Source organism: Urocitellus parryii, chromosome 6 (genome assembly GCF_045843805.1).
Source record: "Urocitellus parryii isolate mUroPar1 chromosome 6, mUroPar1.hap1, whole genome shotgun sequence".
Classification (NCBI taxonomy): Eukaryota; Metazoa; Chordata; class Mammalia; order Rodentia; family Sciuridae; genus Urocitellus; species Urocitellus parryii.
Window position 1 is genome coordinate 102,952,146 of NC_135536.1, and position 26,130 is coordinate 102,978,275.

Consider the following 26,130-nt stretch of genomic DNA (forward strand, 5'->3'; position numbering starts at 1 on the left):
AGTATGCTAATTTTAAATCCTTTGGGTATAAACCAAGTAGTGGATAGCTGGGTCAAATGGTGGTTCCATTCCCAGTTTTTGAGGAATCTCCATATTGTTGTCTGTATTTTGATGATTGCCATTCTGACAGGAGTGAGATGAAATCTTAATGTAGTTTTGATTTGCATTTCTCTAATTTGTAGAGATGTTGAACACTTTTTCATATATTTGTTGATTGATTGTATTACTTCTTCTGTGAAGTATCTGTTTAGTTCCTTAGGCCATTTATTGATTGGGTTATTTGTATTTTGGGGGGGGGTATTAAGTTTTTTAAGTTCTTTATATACCCTAGAGATTAATGCTTTATTGGAGGTTCAAGTGATAAAGATTTTCTCCCAATCTGGAGGCTCTGTTCTCACATTATTGGTTGTTTCCTTTGCTGAAAAGAAGCTTTTTAATTTGAACCCATCTAATTTATTGATTCTTGATTTTACTTCTTGCACTTGAGGAGTCTTGTTAAGGAATTCAGATCCTAGGCCGACATGGTGAAGATTTGAGCCTACTTTTTTTTTTTTCTATTAGACTTAGGGTCTCTGTCCTAGTGCCTAGGTCTTTGATCCACTTTGAGTTGATTTTGTTCAGGGTGAGAGATAGAGGTTTAATTTCATTTTGCTACATATGGATTTCCAGTTTTCCCAGCACCATTTGTTGAATAGGCTTTTTTTTTCTCCAGTGAATATTTATGGCACTTTTGTCTAGTATGACATAACCATATTTATATGGGTTTAAATGAGAGGCCCAAGTGGGCCGAGTGACAGGATAAGGGCCTTGGTGGCTATGCCTATATGTGCGGTAAAAGAGTTGAGAATTTGGTCTGCTGTCTTTGGACCCAAGCTGCATGCCTGGGGAGATGTTCATAAAGGGTTTCTGAGTGCTGAAACTGGGGTGGTAGATGTCCTGGAGGGGCTGTCACTACTGAAGACAAATCAGGTGATCCCAAGGAAGGAGGCATGTGTTTAGCCATGTCAAGTGGTATTGATAATCGGGTTGTGTACCCATTTGTTTATTTGTCTTGAGTAATGCTTTTTAAATTTGTTAAAGCAGTAGACTTTTTTTTTTTAAATAAATATGTTATATATTGAACCCTCATATATAAACCAGGCAAAAGTGGCTTTGGTGGGGGTCAGAGTCCTCCTAGTCTCCCTTCCTCTTCCGTTCCCAGATCCTACTGTGGGTGCTTAGGAGCTCCAAGGTGCAGAGGAGCTCAGGACAGAAATCACTGGGGCAGTATATGCACCACGATGCCTCTTATACTAGGGAGACCGACCGGGTGTGCAGTCGGAGTACCTGTCACACACTGGTGACTCATTGTAGAAGAACTGGGATAGAGAGGAGGAGGGTGGGGCTGGAGGTTTCTCTAGGACTGAAGTCCTTGGGTGGTGGCAGCACCTGAAGGTTCTGTTGGGGCTGTTCTGAGTGGTTTCATCATCATGTGCTGGACAGGTTCCTGAGCTTGAATCATTGAGAGCCAGAGTCCACGCACCCACAAGGGTACTCTGGAGGGGCCACTTCTTCTGATGTGGTTCTAATATGACTGCCCCTCCCTGGAACCCACAAAATTGCAAAGTACCCAAAACCCTGGATGACCCTCCCTGATCAGATAACTTGGTTCCTTTGAAAGGGGAACTGTGGTTGTCAGAGGCCAGGAGATTGGTGCTAGCTTGGATATGGAAGTGGGATGAGGTCAGTAGCCTGATTGACTCCTAATAACCTAAAGCTTCACAAAGGATTTCCAGTGCCTGTTAGAGCTACAGCTGGCTGAGGGTGGGCTGAGCTTTATTCTTCAACACCATCCTGGAAAACACTTAGTGTATTTAGAGTAACTGGGATGCCATGGGGTGGTTGGTCAGGCATAGATGCCACTGCCTGCTGGGTATTCGTCTGTCCCTGTTCTCCAGTCATCGGAAGAGGAATTACTCAAAATGCAGGTGTGTTGCAGATGGTACATTTTGCCCAGCTGTGTGAAGGTGTGTTCGGAGCCTGCTGGAGGCAATTACAGCAGAGTCAGTGGCTTTTTATGGATTTGTGGGATCATGAGATATACTGGAAGGATTCCTATCCCTAAGGCAGATGCCTGGCTGCCTGCTCCTTTCAGTCCTTCTCTTCAGAGACTTCAACTGCTGGAGCCTGCTTTCTGCTGGTCACAGGTACACACCCACACACAGAGCTTCCTTATCTTCAGAGCAGGAGTGACAACACCTGGCTCCACAGTCAATGAGTTAATACAAGCAAAGTAGCCACGACAGTGTCTGGCTTGTAAGGTGGATTGGAGAGGCAGTGATGACATGTCAGATCTCTTCCCCTGAAGGCCAAACCCAGTGGCCTTGGCCTTTGCTGTCCTCCTTGTTACCCCCCTGGAGTCATCCTCCCACCCTCTCACCCCCATGCTGCTTCCCTGCCTCTCCTGCTTCCTTGGGGGCCATGTGGCTCAGGCCTTCTACCTTCTTTTTGATGTCATTCCATCCTATTCCGTGAATCTGAGCATCCCTCCATCCATATGCCTCCTCTTTCTGCATGCACCTAACCTCCCAGCATAGTTTGGAGCTGGCTTCTCTTGGAAAGAGGCCTACCCCACATACCAGCTCTGCAGCCTGGGCCCTGTCCTAGTATGTGGCCATGCTTGTTTTGATGATTTCTTTCTTTCTTTCTTTCTTTCTTTCTTTCTTTCTTTCTTTCTTTCTTTCTTTCTTTCTTTCTTTCTTCTTTTTTTTTACAAAATGCCAGTGTTTTATTGGTGTATTGCTATTATTTAAGTATTAAATATATTTCATTTTATATGAACAGATTCCCAGAAGGTTCTAGGCAGAATATTCAACAGGGTATAGGTGGACACATTAGAAGACATCTGGTCATTTTTCTCTGCTGTTAAAGAACTTCCCAAGCAACTGGCATCTCCTTCTTCCTCTGAGCCTCTGATGATCCCTGCCCATGTCTGCAGTCTCTTCCCAGCCAGCTCTCACTTTACCCAAGACTCCCCTGTCTTTCAAGAATCAACTTCCCCACAGGGACCTTCCCCTTGCTTCAGTGACTATCCCTCCATCAAACTCCAGCCTTCAGGCTGCCCCCCTCGCATGGCACATAGCCACCTGCTGCTCAGAACTCCACATATCTACAGATTTGTATTTCTGAAATATTTATATATGACATTCACTTGTTTATAGACACATGCAGAGCGTTGAGCAGTATCTTTTTATTCTTTCTCCCCAGAACCTAGCTCCCTTTCTCGCTCCAAGTAGGAGCCCAATGAATGACTATTGATTGTGTTGAATGAATTTTGTGGTAATATCCTAGGGCTGCCAAAACAAAGCATTTCAAACTGTAGGACTTGAACAGTAGAAGTTTATTCCCTCATGATTCTGGACACTAGAAATCTGGGATCAAGGTGTTGGCAGGTCTGTACTCTGGAGGCTCAAGGAAAGAGTCTTTCTTTGCCTCCTGTAGCTTCTGGTGTCTTCTGCAGTCCTTGGCTTGTGGCTGCATCACTGTACTCTTCATGTGGCACATGGAGTTCTCCCTGGGTACACATCTGTCCCTGTGTGTAAAATTTGCCCTTTTAGTAATGATAACAGTAAAAATGGGTTAGGACCCACTGTAAGGACTCACTTGACTCTGTCTCCTGTTTTTTTTTTTTTTTTTTTTTTTTTTGCGCTGGGAATTGAACCCAGAGCCTTGAGCATATGAAGCAAGCACTCTACCAACTGAGCAATATCCCCAGCCGGACCCTGTTTCCAAATAAAGTCAAATTTTGAGGGCATTGAGGCCTAGAACATCAACTTTTCTTTTTTGAGGACTCTGTTCAACCTCTAACAAATTTCTTTGTATGATACAATTACCTTAAATTGTATGAACAGCTTAGATGAATTAGCTGTGGGCTCTTAATTGTATATTAAGAATCACTGGTCACTTTGTTCCGGCTTGCTCAAGATGGCAGCTCCCACGGCAGCAGTGTGAAAGTTGTTGTGGGCAGTCGCTGTCCGGAGGTGCTAGAATCAGAACAGAGGAACCTGGTGCCATGTCACGACTGATTGTGAAGAACCTCCCAAATGGGGAATTAAAACTCCTGGCTACTGATGATACCTCCAGTCGAGACCTATGCCGAATGGACTGACATCATCATGGATCTGTGATGGCAAGGAACCTTCCTTGATCTGGTTCTTGAAGTTATACCAGTCCTCTCTGCCCTCCTGGGGGGGCTCCTTACTTCCCTCCTCTCTGATTCTCCCACACTACCCCATCTCAGCAGGAAACAGCCAGAATGAGTCAATGCCCACTCTCATTTAATAACAAAGAGGGGGAAATGTTGGGAGTTGCCCTGGCTCCAAAGAACTTCCCCATCCCCTAAGAAGAGCTGTCCAATAGTAAGCCCTGCTGGCTCACATGATCCTTACCCACCAATCAGACTAGCCCTGCTGGCTCACATAATCCTTACCCACCAATTAGAAAGCACCCCATGCCAACTGTCAAACCCTTCAACCTTTTAAACTGTCATATCTGTCTAACCACCCCCGGCTCTATAAATATGCAGAGCTGTTCCTCAATAAACAGGCATTTTCTTCGGAAAAAAAAAAAAAAGAATCATTGGTAATGTGGGAGAAGGGATGCTAATTAGTTTGCAAGTACAAATTTCATGTTGAAAAAGTGATAAATATGGAATTATTTATAAAATTGTTGAACAATAGAATTAAAATGGATAGTAGATAATTTGAAGCTATAAAATCTATAATTTTCTAAGAAATTTGAGAATGTCTGTTTCCACATTACTATCCAGATCCATTGGCACGGTGTTTCCATGTTTGTACAGGTATCCCCATTCTCCCGACCCCACCCTCACACACACACACACACACACACACACACACAATTAAATAAGAGACAGAACCTATGCCAACACAGATGTGTTGGATCAGGATCTAATGCATAGCTGAATTTCAGGGAATCTTATTTGAACTGATTGTGTACTTGTCATGAAGGCTTTTGCAAATTGATAGAATAGCTTGAAGCAGACAATATTTTAAATAGTTATTAATATCCAGCATTTAAGTGTCCTTCAGTGACCTGATGTTTTTAAAGAAGCCCTTTCCAGACCTTTGAAAACCGAATGAGGGAGAGCAGATGTGTGCATATGGATATAGAGTGGGGAATTTTGTAGCCAGTAAAATGTTTCACAGGAAGAAACCCTGGCTATCAGGTTTTATAGTCCCTTTCCTTTAAAAGCCCTGGATGAATAAGCTCTCTGGTTCTTATCCTTGGCGTGACTGTTTATACAACATCCAGACTGTTGCCAGGTGAGGGAGTGTGCTACCATGATTCAGGGCTGCAGATGTGGCTGGGGCTGCCCTCTGTGACAGTGTTCAGGGACTCTGGTGCCTCTCAGCGATAACAGCCCTGGAGGATGGGACAAGGCCTGGGCTGCTAGTCCTGGTTTCCTCACCACCACTGCAGAGCTCTGGCAGGTCATGCCATCTCTAGGGGCCTCAGTTTCCTCTGCGAGCAAATGGAAATATTAGCTGAGACTCATTGTTTTTCCAAATTATTTTAGCTGTGAGACTCTTTCTTCAAATAATATGTTTGTAAAGCCATAATGCATCCCACTAGGGCAGGGGCTTGATTTCAAATCAGATCAGGGCTATGTTGGCTGCCCCCAGTGGCCCCCACCCCCATTCAGCCTTCCACCCACACTCCCATGAACATTGAAAAGGAGCTGGGAATATTGTGTGTAAACTGACTCGACTACACAACTCTTTTTCAATTTTTCTGAAGTTCAGAGAAGTAACTAATGTTGCACAGAGCCACCCAGCTGGTACAGAGTGAATTTGTGATCCTAAGGCAGGTCTGTAACTCTGCCACGAAGCCCTGGGAACATCAACTTGCATACTCTGTCTTATCAGGCTAAAGCTGCTTAGGAGATATATTTACATTTTATCAGTCAGGGTTACCTAAGGCATGTCCTATATACCCTTAGGTTCCAGAAAAGCAGTTCCTGATTTTTTTTCCCCCCAGATATTCTTTCCTTTTACTCTGGGGCTGTTGATTAGAGAGTGGTCTCTATTTAATCTGTGAGACTGTCAGAAAATTAAAAAAATAATAATAACTTTTCTCGTAAGTCAAAGGCTTCCATTTCTCTGGGGATGCAGAGCTGGCAGCCTTCTCGTCCCTATTCTTGTCCAGGCTGTGGAAGGGCCTTTGGGCTTAGCTGTTACGTTCATTTTTGTTATAAGAAGGCAAAACAATGTCAAATATGAGTAATGACCTGGGATGAAAAATTTGCTAAGATGGACACACAGGTCAGACAGGCCAGTGCAGATTCCTGAAAGTACCAGCTCTGCTTACAAGATGGGTAGGTTGCCCTCTGCCTCAGCACTCGGCACCCCAGGGCACCCACTATCCTCTGGTCAGAGAAAAGAGGTCCACTGCAAGAAGTGTTGGAAGTAACTTGACTTCTACTTTTCAAGTCATTCATGACATGATCCTAAGTTATATTGGCAGACTGGAAATGTGACCAGCTGCTGGTTCTGGCCTCTGGGGCCATGGCTGGCTGTGGCAGTCTACTGCCATTGGTTCCAATGAGTTAAGCTGTTTCTGTGTTATTTATTCCTCAAGATCCCTTATTGACAAAAGGGTTTTCTTTTTTTTTTTTTTTTTGTACCGATTGACTGTCTGTCTCTCTGATGCCAAATACCCCAGTCCCAATTTCAAAAATTTGATCTGTCTGCCTTCCTTCAACATACGCAGATTGAATATCTATCTATGCTTAGTATCGAGACACAGCTGTGAAGATGGCAGCTAAGTCCCTGCCTTTGTGAAACTTGTTGTATTGTAAGATTCAGGAGCTGGAAAATATGGTGACCTTTCACTGGCCTCACTGGCCAAACTTTTCAATGGCCAGTGAATCCCATATTGCAGCAATTTAGACTGAATACTTTCCTTTAGTTTCTCCTTTTAAGTTTCTAAAGTACTCCCTGCTAACAGCTGCTAACACAGTGTGAGCCTGGAGGTAAAACTTAAGCTCAAAGTACTCATTAGACATACCCTAATGAGGCAGCTCTGCATTCTGACCACACTTGCTGTTAATTCTAATGCATTTCACTCAGGGCCTATGGAGGGCCTCTTCAGTTGGAACAACTTTCTTTTCCTTCCAGGTCGTATTAGGGCTTTTGTCTTCAAGGAGATTTTTGCCTGCTACTGTTTTACCCCAGGAGGCTGGTAATAGGTCTAGTTTGTTTGTTTGTTTATTTATTTATTTATTTATTTGGGTGGGGGGTTCTTTTTCTTTTCTTTTTTTTCTTTTTTTTTTTTGTCTTTTCTTTTTTGGGACTAGGGATCCAACCTAGAACTTTGCAAGCATGAGGCAAGTGTTTTGCCACTGAGCTACATCCCAGCCCTAGTATATCCTTTTTAAAATTTGACTTTTTAGTATTCAAAAACACTATCAGGAGGGCTTAAGAAATCTTTCAATTATGGAGAAATTTATACAAAAGGGGATTGAACTGTGTGATGAATCACTAATCCTTCATCCAGCTCCAGTTGCCCTCAAGCATGGCCAGTTCTCCTTGTCTATACCCCCATCCACTCCCTCTGCCCTGTGTAAAGAAATAAATATGTCATAAATATTTCAACATGTTTCTCTCAAGATAGACTGTTTCTTAATATTATCACAATACTTTTGTCTGCATCAGTTATTATTTATCTTACAGAGAGATATTTTAAAGGCTATAAGAGGAGAAACATTCAGGTATAATATTGCCAAACATTAGCTCTTTTAATTTTTTCCTGTGTTTTCCAGTTTTTGACCACAAGCATACTGATGTTTTGTAAAACTGATGGATTGCCGTCTCTGCTTTTTTGGCACTTTTTTGGGTATACATTTTGTGATTGGGGCAAATGTCAACTATCCATCCCTCCAACTAAGAGGAACAAAAGTGTTCCCTTCAGCGGTACCATATTTATATACTGAGGACAATTCCCCAGAACCTCTTCTATCTTTTAAAGCTTCCTACTTATTCAGAAAATATTGAAAATTGAAATAAAAATCATCAATTCAAAAATAACACTTTGATTTTTTGCCCCCCTTTCCCCACCCGCCAAAATTTGGATTACTAAAGAGTGTAAAGGAAAAGTGATGTTCTGAATTAAGAGGAAATTGTCATTGAAGGTTTGTATTGCATCTTTCTAGATGTTTTACACATGAGAGCACATATTCCTAAAACAAACAGCAGGAATGTGCCATTTACTATTTTTCACTAAATGCGTCTTCAGTATCATTCCGCGCACACAACTTTAGATCCAGGCCCTCTCAGGCAGAGTTCCATGGATCTGTTGTTACTGGTATTGTGTTTCCTGTCTTGGTGGTGGTTCCCATGTCCCCTCCTGGAAGACAGAATCCAGCTACCTGAGTTTTCCTGCATGCTGGTCCACCTCTGAGCACCTCTGCTTTGTGCGACTGTATCTCACCAAAGCCTCAGGTTCTCATGAGCTTGTTTTTCAGGAACTGGGTGGAGCCCATGACTGAAAGAACATGTTTTTATTTCCTGGTATGTGGGGATTTTCAGTAGAGCTTTTCCTCTTCCTAATTACGTGCCTAGTACATTGGGGATCTTAATGCTGACTCGCCATCCCACGGAGAACCATTAAACAGCTGCTCACCTGAATTTATGAACAAATTTTGGGGCAGCAGCAGTGCCTGCAGGATCTAGGAGCCAGGGACACGTGTGCATTTACAAGGAGCAAGGACAGAGTGTACCAGACTCTCAGATCTTCTCCCAAGAATGTGCAGAAGGTTGGGAAGTAGTGAATGTGTTTTCTCTCTTTTTATAAAACTTATTGTTAAAAAAAAAGATAGAGAGAGAAATTATACAAATAATATGGAAGTATATAAAGAAAAAAAAAACAAAAGTAATCCTGCTCTCCAGTGTCCCTGTCCAGCCCCACTGTCCCCTCATCAGAGGTCAATAGTATTAATAATTTGTCATGTATCTTTCTTAGGCTTTTTAAAAATTTTACAAACTTTGAATGGGATCATAAAATCCTCCTTGTTCTGACACAATAAATGATATTAAATGCAAATTTTGGTTTTGTATGTCAAAAAATACATTGTGAAGATATGGAAAGAATCTATGCAAAGGTGGTTGAGGAGCTAGTGGGAGAGTGGGGTTGCCCTGATAGGTTTCCTGCCTCTGCTGGTGTCATGGTGGTATGAGGATCAGCCCCAAGAAAAATGAGGAGGAAGCTGTTTTTTTTTTTTTTTGTACTGGGGATTGAATCCAGGGGTGCTTAACCACTGAGCCACATCCCTCCCCCCCCCTTTTTTTTTCTTTGAGACAAAGTCTAGCTAAGTTACTTAGGGCCTCACTAAGTTGCTGAGGCTGCCTTTAAACTTGTGATCCTCCTGCCTCAGCTCCTGAGTCCCTGGGATTACAGGTGTGCACCACCATGCTTGGTGAGGGGGCTATCTTATCAATGTAGTCCCAGTCCTTGGTCTGGGTTTCTTTCTTGCCTCTGTCCCTTCCATGTTGTAGAGGCCCCCCACTCTGTCTCTCTAGATCTAGCAAACCCTACAGTACAAAGGGATGTACTTAATGTCAGACAAGATAGACTTGAATTTACTTTTAAAGAACATAAGTTATTTGATCTCTCTCAATACCAGTTTTCTCAGCTAGGAATAAGAGGAAAATTGCTGTGACAGGGTGCTTATGAACGTTAATCTAGCAGATGGTCGGTACTCAGCCAACCTTAATTCTCCTTTTTCTTGCTTCCTGAGTCTTCTTCCATAAAGGTGTATTAAGACTTGGACATGTTATCCTTTCTTAAAGGGATTTGCATTTCAACAGTGATCAAAGCTTTAACTGAAGGAATTAAGGATCCATCAGCAGGAGTAGGAAGATTCTTTTGGACTGGAGTCACATGGCCTGTGCTTGCCTTTTCAGAAATATTTCATGAATGATCACAGCAGGTTGTGTACTAACCTCACCTTTTTTTTTTCTCAGAAGTTGGCTCCAAGGGTAAGCCCTACCCTCGGAAGACAATTTGGCTGACTGATGACTGCTAACCTCAACCTCCTGCATTTTAGGCCATGTATTTAGTGACACACCTAAAGTCATAAAAGGAACTAGTGTCATAAGCGTGAGGTTTCAAACACTTGTTTGTGTCATGATCCGAGTTCTTCTGGCACCTTGTGAGAATTGAAAAAGGGCGCCCCCCTCTGGGAAGGCAGGGCTGTGCAGATGCACTCTGAGGTCAGTGGACAAGGGCCTCTATAGAAGTTAGCCAAAGGTGTTCTTCCTCTAGGGTAGAGGGAGGCCCAGCCCAAACTGGGAGCCCCACCCACCCGTGCTGCCAGGCAGCCTCGTGCACAATCTGCTTTATCATACAGTGGGCCCATTATTATAGCCATTTTCATGAGTTGTTATTTTTTTTTTCTGTTTTCCTGCCTTCTTTTAGCCTCCTGAAGTCAGCAATGGAGAACCTACCAGGAAACTTCCTCAGGGTGTTGTTTATGGTGTGGTGCGAAGATCCGATCCAAATCAGCAGAAAGAAATGGTGGTGTATGGGTGGTCCACCAATCAGCTGAAAGAAGAGATGAACTACATCAAAGATGTGAGCCACTGACGGCTTTTTTGTTTTTCTGGTCTATTTTCCTTTTATAACATGTAAGAGGGCATTGGAAACATTGATGTGAATATAATAAGGCATTTTTAAAAAAATTCATAGTGTTATTTTGTGTAAATGTTTCTACATATCTTCGTGGTAATGTTAAAAGCACAGATGTCATTCTGCATGGGATAGATGTTACTAAATGAGGATCCTAGGGGACCCATCCATGGCTTCCTTTTTCCATATATGGTATGAAGACTCTTAAGAGCTTTTGTTTTCTTATGTTGGACATGCCTAATGTATAAGTTTGGACAATTCCATGACTTTGGATGCTTTAGAATACAAGTAAGAGAAATGTCAACTTGGAAAGAAAATTGATCTCACATGGCAATGAGTCTGGAAGTAGCTGGACTCCGGGAGCTGGGCATGGCCAGGTGCTGGTTCTCCTTTTCTGTGTTCCATTGTTTTTTTCCTCTTCAGCCTTAGGCTTGGGACATCTTCTGAAAATATGACAATATCCGGAGAAAGGAAAGAGGCCACTCACCTGGGATACCTTTTGTATCCCCCCTACCCCTCCACCTCCAGCCATTAGATTTCCCCTTTTGTCTCATTCACTAGGGCTGGTCACATGCCTGATCCCAAAGCAATCCTGGCAAATGGACTAAGAGGACGTGCTGGGTTCAGACCAGTTATTTGAGTGAAATGAATGCTGGCAAATAAAGCACGGTAGACCATTGCCCAAACCAAGACAATCAATGCCATTTCTTTGAATGCTTTATTTCTTATCTTTTTTTAAGTTACAAATTCTTTCGAGAAAATTTGGGATATATGAAAATATATGAAGAAGAAAACAAAATCACTCATAATATTGCCAATTTAACCCACATAGTTGTTAACGTTTTGGAGCATTCTCTCATATTTTAATGTCTCTCTCTGTTTCTTTTAGCCCCACCCAGTATCCCCCTAGATTGACTCGTGCTCCTATTGCCCAAACCACACTGAAAGAGGAAATGAGCTGCTCTAACACTGATGGGCCCCAAGCCCTGACCTGTGTGTGGCATGGAAAGTACTTGTGAGCAGCAAGGGCAACAGAGTGCAGGGGAGGCTCCCATGCCTGTGAGTTCAGAGACCCTGCTTCCAGGTGGCCCAGCACATCACCTCTGCCTCTTTAGTCTTCTGTTTTCTCATGTGAAGGTTGTGAGGCTGTCCTTATTTCATTTAGTGGGTTTGCAGATGACATGCAAAGCCATTGTTTAAAAAATTTTTTCTTTTAGTTGTAGATGAACACCATGCATTTTATTTATTTATTTATTTATGTTTATGCAGTGCTGAGAATCAAACACAGTGCCTCATACATGCTAGACAAGTGCTCTACTACTGAGCTACAACCCTCACGCAAGAACATGTATTATTGAATTTAAAAAATAATAAGTGCTTAGCAGAAAATGTGAGGAAAATCTAGAAAAGCAACACACACACACACACACACACACACTCACACACACACACACTGTGTGTGTCAACCACCTGCCTCAAATTCCCAGTTATTCTACCCACCAAAGACAATTTTTAGCCATGTGGATTATTTCATTCCTATCTGTTGTTGTTCTCCTCCTCCTCCTCCTCCTCCTTTTTGTAGTGGTAGATGGACAGAATGCCTTTATTTTTTTTGTTTTTATGTGGTGCTAAGGATTGAACCCATTGCCTCACACATGTTAGGCAAGCGTTCTGCAACTGAGCTATAGCCTCTGCCCTCTTATGTGTTCTTAACATCTTGGGCATTCTAAGCCTCCTGTATTTTCCTGAAGGAAACACTTAGGTCTTTCCCATTTATATGCTCCAAATAACATACTATTGCTTTAGAGGAAAGCCTTTTAAGCAAGGTTGCAAGTCTCAAATTGCCCAAGACAAAGACAGCAGGTTCAGGCTGATCCTTACCTGTGGGTGACACGTGCCAGAGTTGCAAGGCTGGCTCTGACCTGGAATTACCAGCCTCCACTGTGATCTGCAATGTAATGTTAATTTCCAGTCTCACCTTCAAATCCATCTCTGGCCTGGTCACTCCTGTGTATGTTTATGGGTTTGTTTACTCTCTCCCTGGTGAGCATGCTGGCTGTGTTGGCTTCCTCTGGTATTCTTTAGTGACAGAGACACCCAGCTCAAGATTTCACCACTCACCACAGGTGACAGTACGAAAGCCAGCTCAGGGCCACAAATGACAGTTGTTCCATCTGCCCACAATAGGAAGTCATGCTTTTGGCCTAATTTTCCCAAATTGTTTATAGTTAATAGCAAGAAAGTAGACCCTGTTATTAGCATTCATGGGGGAAGGCTTGGGGTCTTTCCTCCTTTCTGCCCCTAACTCACCACCAACCTACAATGTAATTAAAATGCTGTGCTTCCTATTGGTTTTCTGAGGAGCTGCACACTATTCTCCATGATGCCTGTGCTAACTTACTAACTACCTTCTCCAAACAGTGTACACTAGTCCTTTTCTCCACGTCCTGTCCAGTATTTGTTGTTATTTTTCATAACAATCATTCTACTAGGGAGAGTCTGGCTGTGGCTCTTAGCAGAGATGGAATATTATTATACTTTCTATGTGCGTTTCCCTGGTGGTTAATGATACTGAATAATCTTTCATAGCAAATGTGCTGCTATGCAAACCCACCTTCAAAAATAAGCGTCCCAATTCTGTCCCTACACATGCACATTCTAGTGAGACCTGTTGCCCATGAATCCTTCCTAAGGTAGATATTCTAGAGTGAGCCTGGAGGAAGATCCTTGAGACTTCCTGTCCTGTTTGAGGATTCCTGAGCACTTAGTCCATCTACAGGCATCAGAAGAAAGAAGGAAGCAGTGTCTGTTTGTGAGGTTTATTGTTTTGTTTAAAAATGTTTAAGGCCCTGGTACTCTTCTGACAGTCACTACCGAGAACCTCAAATAGTGTTTCTGTGAATAGTGTTTGGGGGCTCCGTTTAACCTCTCTTAGACCTGGTGCCTCATGGATTATTGGTGACTATTGAGGAACCCACTTTGGATTTTATGGACCATTCAGCTATGTTTTCCTGTCTTCCATCTTCCATTAATTGCTTTTTGGCAATCAGAGCAGAAATAGGGAAAAATAGAGGTTCATGTTTGCCTTTTGGTTCTTTGGTCCTCTTAGCTGTGCATTTACAGAATAAACTGTTGCAAAAAAACAAAAAAAACTTTCTACTCATAAAAATATGTATGTGATGGGAAAAGTCAGACCTTGCCCAAATGTAGTAGGAAGGTGATTGGTGAATTTCTAAAAACCATATTTTCCTTTAGATTATTATTTGGATATTAATATTTCTTAATCATTATGTTATATATAAAATTTGGATTATTCTCTTATTTTCTAACTAGGTTTTGGATCATCCTCTCTAATTCACTAGATGTCCTGTACTTGAAATTATTACTATTATTATTATTTTAAATGGAGCCCTTTATTCATTAGTGAAGTTTTGGATATCTTGCATGAAAATGTAAAAATGCTTGATGTTTAACATTTTTTGGGCTGCAGGTAAGAGCCACTTTGGAAAAAGTAAGGAAGCGGATGTATGGAGACTATGATGAGATGAAACAGAAGATTCGCCAGCTCACCCAAGAGCTATCAGTAAGTCCATATCTCAAGTCATGGCTGTTCTAAGGAGTGGTGGAGGTTTCTCTCAGCAGCTGATCCCCAAAGATACTTGAGTATACAATGTTGTTGGTTTTTAATGGAGCCACATTCTAAACAAACTGAGGGAATTTTATCACAACTTAGATTTTATTATTTAAAGGAAACTTTTGTGGCAAGGGTAATCTTTATATTTGGAGCATTCCCATTGAAGTCTATTCCTAATATTCCTAAAAATTTATTCCACAGATAAACTCTGATATGTGTGAGAAATGACTTATGGATGAGCTTATTTATTGCAGCACTGCTGTAAAAGTAAATGATTGGAAACTTAAATGTTCATTAAGAAGAGGAAAGTAGGGCTGGGGATGTGGCTCAGTGGTAAAGTGCTTGCTTGGCATGCATGAGGCCCTGGGTTTAAATCCCCAAGTGTGCGCGCGTACACACAAACACACACACACACACACACACAAATATTGTATAAGAAGAGGAAAGTAATATATTATCTATCTCCAACAGAAGACATATAGCTGTAAAAGAAAAAAAGGAATAACTAAACCCTTTGAAAAGAGATAGGGAAGGCCTTCAAGGATGAAGGGTCCATGATGAAAAATGTAGAAAAAAATCTGAATAACAAAATATCCTGTTTTATATAAAACAGGATGGAAGAATACAAACATCAAGATTGTTTTCTATATGCACAAAAGTGACTAAAAGATAATCCAGAAAGTGATTATTCACAATGGCTGCTAACTGGAGGGCAGAGGAGGGCATGGGGGTAACTTGGCAGATGTGACAGGAGTGAAAGGGGGATTTGTTTCAGTGTGTGCCTTGTATACTTTTTGTGCACCGTGCTAATCTATTACCTACTCAAAAATTTAAGAAAATAAGCTTCCTCTAGTTAAACCAAGCTAATGCTTGTGGGATATAGAGTATTTATTATTAATAATCCCAAAGATAGGAGTCTGTGTACACATGTGACATCCCTTCTGTGAGAGTCAACATCTGCAGGAAAGAGGACAGTTGCTACAGCTGTGCCTGAGTTTAGTTCCTGGCTGGGCTGTGGGGTTTCCTGCTCACGTAGGCCCTCTGGCCTTGATTATAGTCATAGGGCTATGTAAACATACCCACTGGCCCATTTTTACTGGCCTGGAGGAGGGGATGTGTGACATTCTCACCTAATTATGGAAATTCACTCTGTCATCCCCTGACAGACACTAATGACTATCCTCAAAGCCAAAGGATTGAATTTGCAATAGTAGTGTAAACAAGACCTGCCCATTGCTTCCCATCATCATTTCTTGCACATGCTCATTTTCTCACTATAGAATTGTCCCAGGAGCCCTACCTCCCTGCCCACAGTGTCTCTCCAACTACATCCTGCAGCCAGATTAGGATTGCTAAATTATTATCATACAAGCATGCCCCTGGACAAGAGCCTACCACATGCTCAAGTCCTGGCTCAAGTCCTGTTTCAGCTGTCTCTCTCCCACCCAGCAGGGTGCACCTCCTGCTCTGCTGTGCAAGGCTGTTTCCCCGTGACCCCCCACATTCATACAAGGTCCACTCCTGAGCCTTGCTGAAAACTCCTGTCCCTAGTCCTCTCTGCCCAGCCCTTGGTGATGTCTAACTCGAGACTGGCCTCTGATGAAACTTCCTCAAACTCATTAAACACACACACCCAACAGAGACAGCAACAAAACAACCCTTGAGAATTGGGTGAACCCAAAATGTGTTCTGTCAGTGGTGAGGGGAAAGGGCAAGATGGCCGAAGTCATCCCAACTGGGTTCTCCTAGCTCTGATGCTTTTTAGCTGTTTGACTCTAAGCAAGTCATTAACGCCCCAACTCATTAACGCCCCTTCTTCCCGTAGTAAAGGGCAGTGACTGATTCCTGCACAGTGACCATGAGGTCTCAGTGAGGCGCTGTAGGTGGACCTGTACATACCACCCCAAGGAGAAGTCCTGCATTTCTACTCTCGGGGTCACACCAATGTTGACTTTTCATCTACAGCTTTACTGTAGATAACTGTTGAAGTGGATGTGGTTACTCTCAGAAGAAAGTTCCAGCCTCACTGAAGGTGGCTGTGGGTGTGTACGGATTGGTTTTGAGTGGCTGTCTCCTCCATCTCTCCAGGTTTCCCATGCTCAGCAGGACTATCTAGAGAGTCACATCCAGACCCAGTCGTCAGCCCTGGATAGTTTTAATGCTATGAACTCGGCTTTGGCGTCGGACTCCATTGGCCTGCAGGTACTCGTCGGCTTCTTGCTGCATGGCTCCTCCTGTCATAGGGCAGCTGAGCTTAACTCAGGAGAGGGGCCTATTCTTTTGTGGTAAAGTCACAGAAAGCCCCAAGCTCATGATTCAGAGTCCTCTAAGCACAACTACAGCAAAGACTTGTGCCAAGGAGTTGATGAAGCAAGTGGAAGGAAACTTTTCCAAGCTGAGACCCTAACCCTTTGCTTTATCCTCTGTAAAATATGGCTTTGGTTTCTGAGTCCAGTGCTAGAGCTGTCATTTGCTCCAACAGATAACTCAGTAGTCCTCAGTGTCTGTGCCAGACCCAAAACATCAATGACCTTCTCCCATAACCCTGATGGTTCAGGAAATTCCACCCAATCATAGAGAAGACAGACTTAACCAAAAACAGTCTATACTTTCATGACCAAAAGCTCCCAAAAGCTGGTAGACCCTTTTTCTTAATTTAGAAATCATTTTGCAATAGAAAGAGTCCTGTGCATCCCAAAGAATGTCTTATGTAGAGATAGAGAAAGACCCAGTATCCTACATTTGTAAAACTGTGTGTGGACTGCTCATTTCAAGGGGTCATTCTCTTGATTAATTTGATTTCTTAAGAGCCAGCCATTCACTGCTTCCCATTCTTACTCTTCTAGCCATGTAGTCCCCTAGCTAACATGGAGGTTATTTTAAAGATGTTCAAAACAAAGCACTATATTTGCTTGAAATAGCCTCCCTGGGCCTAACTTTCCAAAGACATAAAATAGTAGTTTTTGCTCTCCTCCAGTTTCACAGGGCTATTTTTATGCTCTTCTTAAAAGTTCCATAGACTATTCCAAGTACCTTACTTTATAAATAATTTAGTGGATAAGCAAACAGATTTTTATGTTGGGCCTCTCTACTTCCCCCAGGACCTAGTGTTCTCTAATTACGGCTCTATCAGCATGTGGCAGTAGTGTCAGCAGCAGCTGGCCGCTGTCCCACTGTGGGCCTGGGTGGGTCTTGTGTTTGGGTTTGTCTGGGATGCCCATTTCTGGCGGGGCCTTTGAGTTCCCTGCTTTTCCTGGCTCTCTTTTGTATATGCCAGTTTCCCCTGGCCCCAGGCCCAGTCCCAGTCCCACTTTGGCTCTGATTTATTCAGAAGCCTTTGTTTTCCCTTCCTCTTGTCACTAAGGGGTCTTGCCAAGGCTCCCTTCCCTTCCCTCCTGGATGCCTCCTCACCCAGCCCACCACCTCACCCAGCTCACCATCTCACCCAGCCCACCAGGAAGAGTTTAGACTTTGTTGATAGCTGTACTTTGTTTCTATTTTTTTGTTTTGTTTTATTTTTTTGCCAGAAAATATTTTTTTTTCAGGTGATTTTCAAATGCTTCTGATGTGCCTCTTACCAACCTTCCAGAAATGTATCCCCAGAGGTCAGCTGTTAGGACAAGTGCAGCCTTAACCCAGGGGTCCTGCCTGACCCCTAGTTATTGTCCAGTCTCTTGGTCCTGAGCATTCAGAGAATTTTATAACTAATATATTAAACCAGTATTTGAATCCTAAGGTTATTGGTTTCTTATTTATGCAAGATCTCAGCTTGTTCCACTTGAAGGTTCTACCCACATTCATTGTTACTGACAGGGAAACCAGACCCTTGGTTTGATTTCATAGACTATCAGTGCTGGAAAGAACTCTTGAGAGGATGTCCATTCCCTTTGTTTTATGGATGAACTGAGGCCAACAGAGAGAAATTATGTGAACAAGGTGTCTAGCTAGTGGCAGAATGAAGATTAGAAGAATCCTGGTCTTCTGATCTGGACTGTGAGTTTTATATGGACACAAGAATAGTATCTGTAGAGCCAGAGGGGTTTGGAGATGGGGGTTGGGCTAGGTGCCTTCTAAAGCCCTTTAAAGCTCACATGTTCTGTGAGTCCCTGCTACTAAATGGCCGCAGTATTTCCTTTAATATCTAATTACCTCCATCAACAATTCTTTTTCCTGACTCAAGTAAGATTTGGATGAGATACTTTTTATTGTCCAAAGTGGAGGCTGAGGAAACTTCAGAAGATGATTTTACAAAGAGGACAGAGGTGTTAGGAACAGTCCAGCACCAATTTCTAAATCTCCTAAAGATGTGGATGACTGGGGGAGGTGGTAGAAGGTGCCCGGAACCCAGTGTTCAATGGTGGGGATTCTAGAGTGTATGGAAGCCATTTCTCTCTAAGGAGGGTTAGCCAAGGAGAAACTGAAGCAATAAATAGTCACACTATTAATTTGAACATTTTTGCCCCAGTGGGTGGCCTAAAGCAATAATCATTAGGCTCTTGACACTTGCCAGGCACTTGTCTAAGTTCGTAACCTCTGTTCCTTCCTCTGTAGTTCTTTTTCACCACCCTTCTCTGCCTCAGAGAGGAAGGTGATGCACTTGGGGGAGAGGGAGAAGCTGAGGGGGGAGCAGGGTGGGGGGAGGCATCAGAGTTGTGTCAGCCACGTTGTTAACATCCCTGTGGGCAGTGATGGGAGTACTGAAGTGAGGGCGCTTTTAAGAAAGAGGGGGATTTCTTTATTCTGTAAAGCCTATATTTTGTTTTCTAATTTCATTGTGTGAATATGGAAAATACAGAAAAAAAGAAGAAAATAGATATTTGTACTTCTATCACAGTGAAAATTATTATTTGAGTTTGGATTTACTAATGGGATTTTACTATACTATTTTAAAGCCTGTTTTTTTTTTTTTTCCCCATGAGAAGTGAGGTATTACGGACGTTTTTCCTTGGAAAAGACTCCATTATAATCCACTTCTATCCATCCTAGGCGGTGGCAGGTGGTGTTGGCAATAGCTGTGGGAGGTTATGGGGGAGGCTAGCTGGTCCACCAGGCCACAGGATGGCAGACCATGTTACCACTGTGGGAGGCCCTTAGTCCCTCAAACAGCAGGTTCCAGGGTGGTCCGACAAAGGGATGTGGTAGCACAAGACCCTGGCTATGTTTTCTCACACCTAGATGTGGTTTTGTTTTTATTTTCATCCAAATAGAAAACCCTTGTGGATGTTACATTGGAAAACAGCAACATTAAGGATCAAATCAGAAATTTGCAGCAGACGTATGAAGCATCGATGGACAAGCTGCGGGAAAAGCAGAGGCAGTTAGAGGTGGCGCAAGTGGAGAACCAGCTGCTGAAACTGAAGGTAAAGTCCACAATCCCCCATGTCCTACTAACCTTTCCCTTCTTCTCTCGCCTCCAGTCTTCAAGTCTTCCATTTCCTTTTCTCCTTTCTCTTTTTGGTTAAAATTTCTCCCCCTTGTGGGCAATCCCTCAGGGTGAGGCTTGAACTAAAAAGATTTGTTGCTGAAAAAAAAGTCTGAAATGACTGAATGAAGCCTTTTCCTAAACACAGGATCTTTATCTGCCTATTTATTCTACAAATACTGACTGAGTGTTTACTATGCACGTTTGCTCTGTGTATTCCAGTTTGCTCTGGGTGGCATGTCACCAGACATGGAGGGATATCATTAGGCCGCTTGGCAGTCTTGTTGCTTCTGGAATCCAGGCCTCCAAGTCCAGGCTTGTTTCATTGACTGATGGTTGTTTTTATGCTCACAAGGGGAGTTCAAGAGGGTTCTTTCCCCTACCCTTTCTCTTATTTTATCTCCCAAATAAAAAGAAAAAATGTTACAGGAACTCAGGGTTTTTCCGCACCACCTGAATGTGGAGTGATCTGACCTCTGGGACAGAGCCCTTTCCTGCAGTCCGTGTGCCATGGACCAAGACTCTCAGATAAATGATAACCTCTGCCTGGGAGTTTCCATTTGGTGGTTTCTTGGTGCCAACATTTGCTTAGTGATGAGACGAGAGAATTAAAGGGTGTCAAAAGTCACACCTTTGGAGTAAACATCACTTAACCTATGGAGGTTGAAGGACTCCTCCCTTATCCTGAGGCTATGCATGCGGCAGACTCAGCTCTCTTGGTTGAACATTTCTTCACTTGGAAGGAGCATGGGAGCAAGTCCCCATTGGCATGAGATCCACAGCACAGAGTTCACGTGTGAGAACGAGGCCCAGTCAAAAAGGAAGCCCCAGCTCTCCCAATCTCAGCCCTGCCCACCCTCAGTGCTACTGCGTTGTCTCATCTTCCAAACTGTGCCCATTCAGGCCAATTAAAGTGCCCAAATTAGTATCCCCACTAGGTCAAAGTGCTTCCAAATGTAACATTTGGAAAAGGACACAGGTAGGGAAGGGAGAGTCCATATTTCTTATTTGAACTAAAGTCTGACCTACAGACTGGCTTAGCCAACGTAATTAATAGGATTGTGCAGAGAAGCTAAGTTTCTGCCATTTGAAAAATTCATTCATGTGGACCACCTTTGTCCTGAACATCCTAAAAAAAATCAGTGTACAGTGCCACTTTGGTTTGTGCCCTGCTCACCCATCTTCCTTGTTCCTTCCCTCCCTGTCCTGAGAGTTTCTGCTGCTTCCCTCTACTGAGAGCTTTGGGTGACCTGCTCCCTAACTCTGTGTGTCCATGCACCGCATACCCACAGGGAAAGCTGCTGATCGCCCTGGGACCTGCAAAAGCTGCAGTTCTGAAATGAGTCTCTTTGCAGGTGGAATCTTCTCAAGAAGCCAATGCTGAGGTGATGAGAGAGATGACCAAGAAGCTGTACAGCCAGTATGAAGAGAGGCTGCACGAGGAGCAGCGGAAGCACAGCGCCGAGAAGGAGGCGCTCCTGGTGCGTTGGGGCAGCACCCACTGGAATCTGGGACACGAGGTGTAAGGGTCAGGTTTCTTACAGGGACAGCGGGCTGGAAGTGGTAGGGATCAGGGAATTTGTTGCTCATCCACTTCCCTCTTCTCTCCACTTCCTGCCTTCATTCATCCCCTTCCCTGCTCAGAGTAGCCCAAGCCTTGGTCTCTAAATGCATGCCTTTCTCAGCTAATGTGGCAGCATCTCCTTTCTACCTGGAATCTCTGCCTCTCCGTCCAAGAGTCTTCTTGGGCTTCCTAAATCCCCTGTAAGTGCCACCCTCTCCGTGCCTGGGTCTCTTCCATTCATGCATCTAGAAATGTCCTCAGTCCTTGGGAAGCCACTCCATCTCTGCTCTCTGCTGTGGAATTTTTTTGTACCTGTCACAGCGTTGAGCTATGTCTCACGTCTTGCTTTCATAGGACAGCGTACATTCTTTGCAGGCAGGGACTCCATGTCTGCCTTGTCTGCATCCTTAGAGGCTTGGTAAATGTGTCAGATGACTGAGTTGGGTTTTTTTTTTGTTTGTTTGTTTGTTTTTGTCCCCTTAAGAGTGAGTTGGTGTATTGCAGTAAGGGATAAAGATCTGGGAATTCTGCTTTCCAATCCAGATCTTGCCCTAATTCCCTTTATTCTGTTGGCAAATACAATGACATTCTGAGCATCTGCTCAAGGTTACTTGAACTGTCACAGGTTCTTTATGCCTTTTGTATATACGTTTTCAAGGGGAAAAGGAGAAATAGATTTGAGGCCCATTAGAAAACCACATGATAAGTCTTTATTCAGAAGTGAGAACCAGAATCACAGAAGTTGAGATCATTGTTTGTCAGAGAATTAGTTCCTGAGGTTTGGCTTTTACAGGTAAATCATGGTCTACCAAGGCCAGAGCTGTTTGTAGTAGCCTAGGTAGTCCATGCCTATACTGAGGACAGGATATTTCTTTTGCAGGAAGAAACCAACAGTTTTCTGAAAGCAATTGAAGAAGCCAATAAAAAAATGCAGGCAGCAGAGATCAGCCTGGAGGAGAAAGACCAGAGGATTGGGGAGCTGGACAGACTCATTGAACGCATGGAGAAGGTACCAGACACAGTTGCCCACTTTCCCAGCCTCTGCTGCATTTCTGCAGGTGCTTTGCAGGCCTATCTGAAAATACAGACGCCCTCAACACTGATTCCTCTCAGCCCCCCAGTTTGCAATTTAAAAAACAAAAAAAAACTATAAAATAAAATATGAGAATGTCCGATAGAATTCAAATTTTTCCCTTAGTAACTTTGATTACTTAATTTCCATGCCTTTAAAAATATTATACATGAAATTCTTTACAAAAACTCCTTTTTAAATTTAATTTAATTTTATTTTATTTTTAGCATCCATGCTTTGCTAATACTCCAGGCAGGCATGTAGTTTACTCATTGAGTAATCCAGCCCTATTTGGATGTTCAGCCAGCCAACACCCCAATCCTGTTGTTTATGGGGCATGCGTCTGGGGCATGTTGACTTTTCCCTGACACGCCTGAGACTAGGGACTGGGAGGAGCTGGGAAAGCCTTATTCTCTGTGGGAGTGGTCCACAGGCTGAGGGGTGGGGATAGGGGCCTGGGAAGTAGGAGCACAGCTGAGATAATGAAACCCTCTAGAGAAAGGGAAGAGGCTGGAAACTAGACAGGAAGTGGGAAAAAGGGGAGGGGGGTAGGAGAGGGGACAGAGGACAGGAAGGAAGAGGAAGAATGGGTGACACTTAGCACCTAACACTGACTTCCTGGGGATGGCCCAGGAATTCAGGGCCAAAGCTGTGGCTGGTTTTAAGGAAAGCCCTGGCTCGCTAGGTGCCTACCAGGTTGCAGACAGAGATGACCTGTCAAGACAGACATTATTAGCACCCTGTAACTCACTCTGCATGCTGAGAATCTTCCAACTGATGATGGAGACGGGGAAATGACAATGAGCAAGGTCACGGCCCAGGTTTCCTTGTTTTTTAGAGGAAAGGTCCCTTTACATCCCCCTCGGTATCTGCCACATAACCCCTTTACAGCCCTCTCACAAAGTGAATTCTAATCAGAGGGGAAACTGCAGTAAATTCAGGGCTGTGGAGCTTCTGAGTTCACTGAAGGCTCCTTTTGAGCAAATATCCTAATTTGGGAGTTATGTTCTCACCTCTACCCCTGGGAAACAGAATCCCACCTGTACTTTGTTGCTCATTTAGGAATAATATCAGTATTAACTGGAGGTGATCACAATAGTGAAGACGCGACAATAGGGGCACTTTCTAGAACCTGGGTGAACGTTCCCCTGATCACCATTCTCCTACAAAGCAGAATATGCTGGTTAAGTCAAACACAGTGTCTAGATGGCAGTTTCTACTGCTGCATAAAAAGCAGGCAGTATTGGAGAGGTGGCTTCGGCAGCAAAGAATCTTCCAGAAAGAGTATATGTGTGTGGTGAGAATACAGTGTTTAAAATCAGACAGACCCAGGGTTTGGCCTTGCCTGTCTTTCTAGTTGTGTTTTCTAAAACCCAGTTTCCTCTTCTGCAAATACTGATAATATTAGTTCTTATCCTAATGGCTTTTGTGAGATATAAATGAGGGGGGGAAAGTCCATGCCAAATGCTAACTGAGCATAGTACCTGGCACATGATAAAGGGCTTAATAATTTATGACCTCAATTTTTATTTTGCTACAGTTTTGCCTAAGTGTCTGCCCCAGGAGCTTTCCCTTCGCAGGGCCCATCTTATAGGTGGTCTTCTTGGTACCCTTGGCTTTCTCCACGTTTCTAGTTTGCTCCCACTGATTTCCACATGCAGCCCTTATGTGAGGCAAATGGGAGGGAAGTCCAGGAAGGGGGTGAGGCTAGCCTTCTTTGCCAGCACTTAAGGGAACACAAAAGGTTCCTCAAATCCTGTTGGCTTTTTCTTTAGTGACTGAAAATTTATTGTCCTTTCTCTAAATCTTCCTGTCCATTTAGACTATAGAAATGCTTCCTTTATTTAGCCAAGATTAGATATACCCACTTACGCTCTTTCCCCTTCAGGGATAAATCTTTGCAAGCAGGCATCTGGCCAGATCTCTGTCCCACTCACTGCATGTGAGCAGTGTGTCCACCGGCGGGAATGGTGGCAGTGTTTATGTCCTGCTCTCCTCTACTTTTGGATTTTGCTGGAGGACAAACTGTGTGCTTTTGAATGGCTTCTCTACTTCATACCTCATTTTTGTTTCTCTCACTGAGTGTGATGTTGGAAGCATCTTTGTTTCTATTCAGTGAAAATCTAAGGAATGTGCTCCCCCAGGGCCTCTTCAGGAAAAGATAACCTTCACAAGTGTAGGCAAATGAAAGAAACTTTTGTGCAGTGTACACTGAAGGTTGGTTGTATCTCACTGTTTAAAAAATAGAATTTTTATCATGTTCTGTAGTTAGGTCTTGTCCTATTGTGTGACCCTCTACTTGTGTAGTGGAGAAATATCCATTTGTGAAAGGTTTGTCACCCTTCCTTCAGAGCTGATGGCATGGCACACAGATAGGGTGCACATTCTGCTCAAGCTAGGCCTTATGAATATGTGTCTGCTATGGAGTCTTGAAAACAATAACAAAGCCCCAGCAAAAGCCAGCCTTCCCTCATTTTCCCATATGCCCTGGCCAGGGTGGAGACTTCTGGCCTTCTCCTGCTTTCCCCTTGGGAACAGGAGTGGGAGGTAAAGTTTTAAAGATTCGCTTTTAATAACTTGGTGGGAAAGAGGTTTGGTATCTATAGAATTTGTAGGAGTTTATTGGAGAAAATTCCTGAACATAAAGATGAGGCACAGTAGTTCTTAGAAGAGGACTGAAAGTAAAATACTTTCCTCCCACTGAGTGAGCAGGACTTGATAAACTTCCACTTTAAGGGAATGTATCACATTGACATTTATAATGAATTTCTAGTACAATTTCAGTGATGATGAGCACCACGCTTTAACATTTTTCTACTTTCTCCAAAGAAATAATTGTCCAAATTCTTACTTTTTTAAGGTAAACTTTAAAATTTACATATATATGATGAAGGATATGTTTCTCATTATGGTTGTAACAAATTGCCACAAAGTTAGTGGCGTAAAACAACACCAATTTATTCTTTTTCCGTTCTGGAGATGAGAAGTCCTCAACTCAAGATGTTGGCAGGGCTGGATTTCTGTCAGAAGCTCTAGAACATCCATTTCCTTACCTCTTCTAACTTCTAAGGACTCCTGTATTCCTTGGCTTATGTTCCCTTCCTCTAACTTCAGAGCCAGAACTGTAGTATCTTCCAGCTTTTCTGAGTCTAACTAATGCTTCCTTCTAGTAAGGGCCCAGAGATCCTTCACCACATCTAGGGAACTTTGTAAGTTCCCTTTTATGTATAAGATGACATGCTTATAGGACATGGATATCTTTGAGAGGACCATTATTCTAACCACAGTACATTTTTTTAGAAGTGAAACCTGTGTAAACACTGCTAGGTTAGAACATAGGACATCACCAAAATCCCAGAGCTACTAACTTGGAGCATTGATTACCACTATTTAGGGCTTGGGCCGATGGAATACTCTTTAAAAAATCTTGGAGCTGGGTTGTGGCTCAGCGGTAAAGCACTCGCCTAGCATGTGCGAGACCCTGGGTTTGATCCTCGCACCACATAAAAATAAATAAATAAAATAAAGGTATTGTGTCCAACTATGACTAAAAAAATAAATATTAAAAAAATCTTGAATGTGGTTTTATCCAGGGTACTTGTCACTAAATCCATAAATACAGCTGTAAATGCACATCAACAGATCTGGCACCTTTGAACTTTGGACTCTGTGCGAGTGGTGTGGAAAGCCCTGGGTGTGGGGGGGGTCCTACAGACCTGGAGTCACTAGAGCTGGAATTGCTTGACATGTGC

At 43.1% G+C, this 26,130-nt stretch overlaps 1 protein-coding gene across 1 annotated transcript in view; it reads left to right on the plus strand.

Annotated features, from left to right (window-relative positions):
- The window catches only part of Myzap (myocardial zonula adherens protein), an 86,412-nt gene that overhangs the window by 16,754 nt on the left and 43,528 nt on the right, over nt 1-26,130 (plus strand). Inside the window, exons 3-8 of the mRNA XM_026384872.2 lie at nt 10,477-10,632; nt 14,177-14,269; nt 16,409-16,522; nt 19,528-19,680; nt 21,098-21,223; nt 22,187-22,315. Of these exons, the coding sequence (XP_026240657.2) occupies nt 10,477-10,632; nt 14,177-14,269; nt 16,409-16,522; nt 19,528-19,680; nt 21,098-21,223; nt 22,187-22,315 (771 nt within the window). The remainder of the gene's footprint in view (nt 1-10,476; nt 10,633-14,176; nt 14,270-16,408; nt 16,523-19,527; nt 19,681-21,097; nt 21,224-22,186; nt 22,316-26,130) is intronic.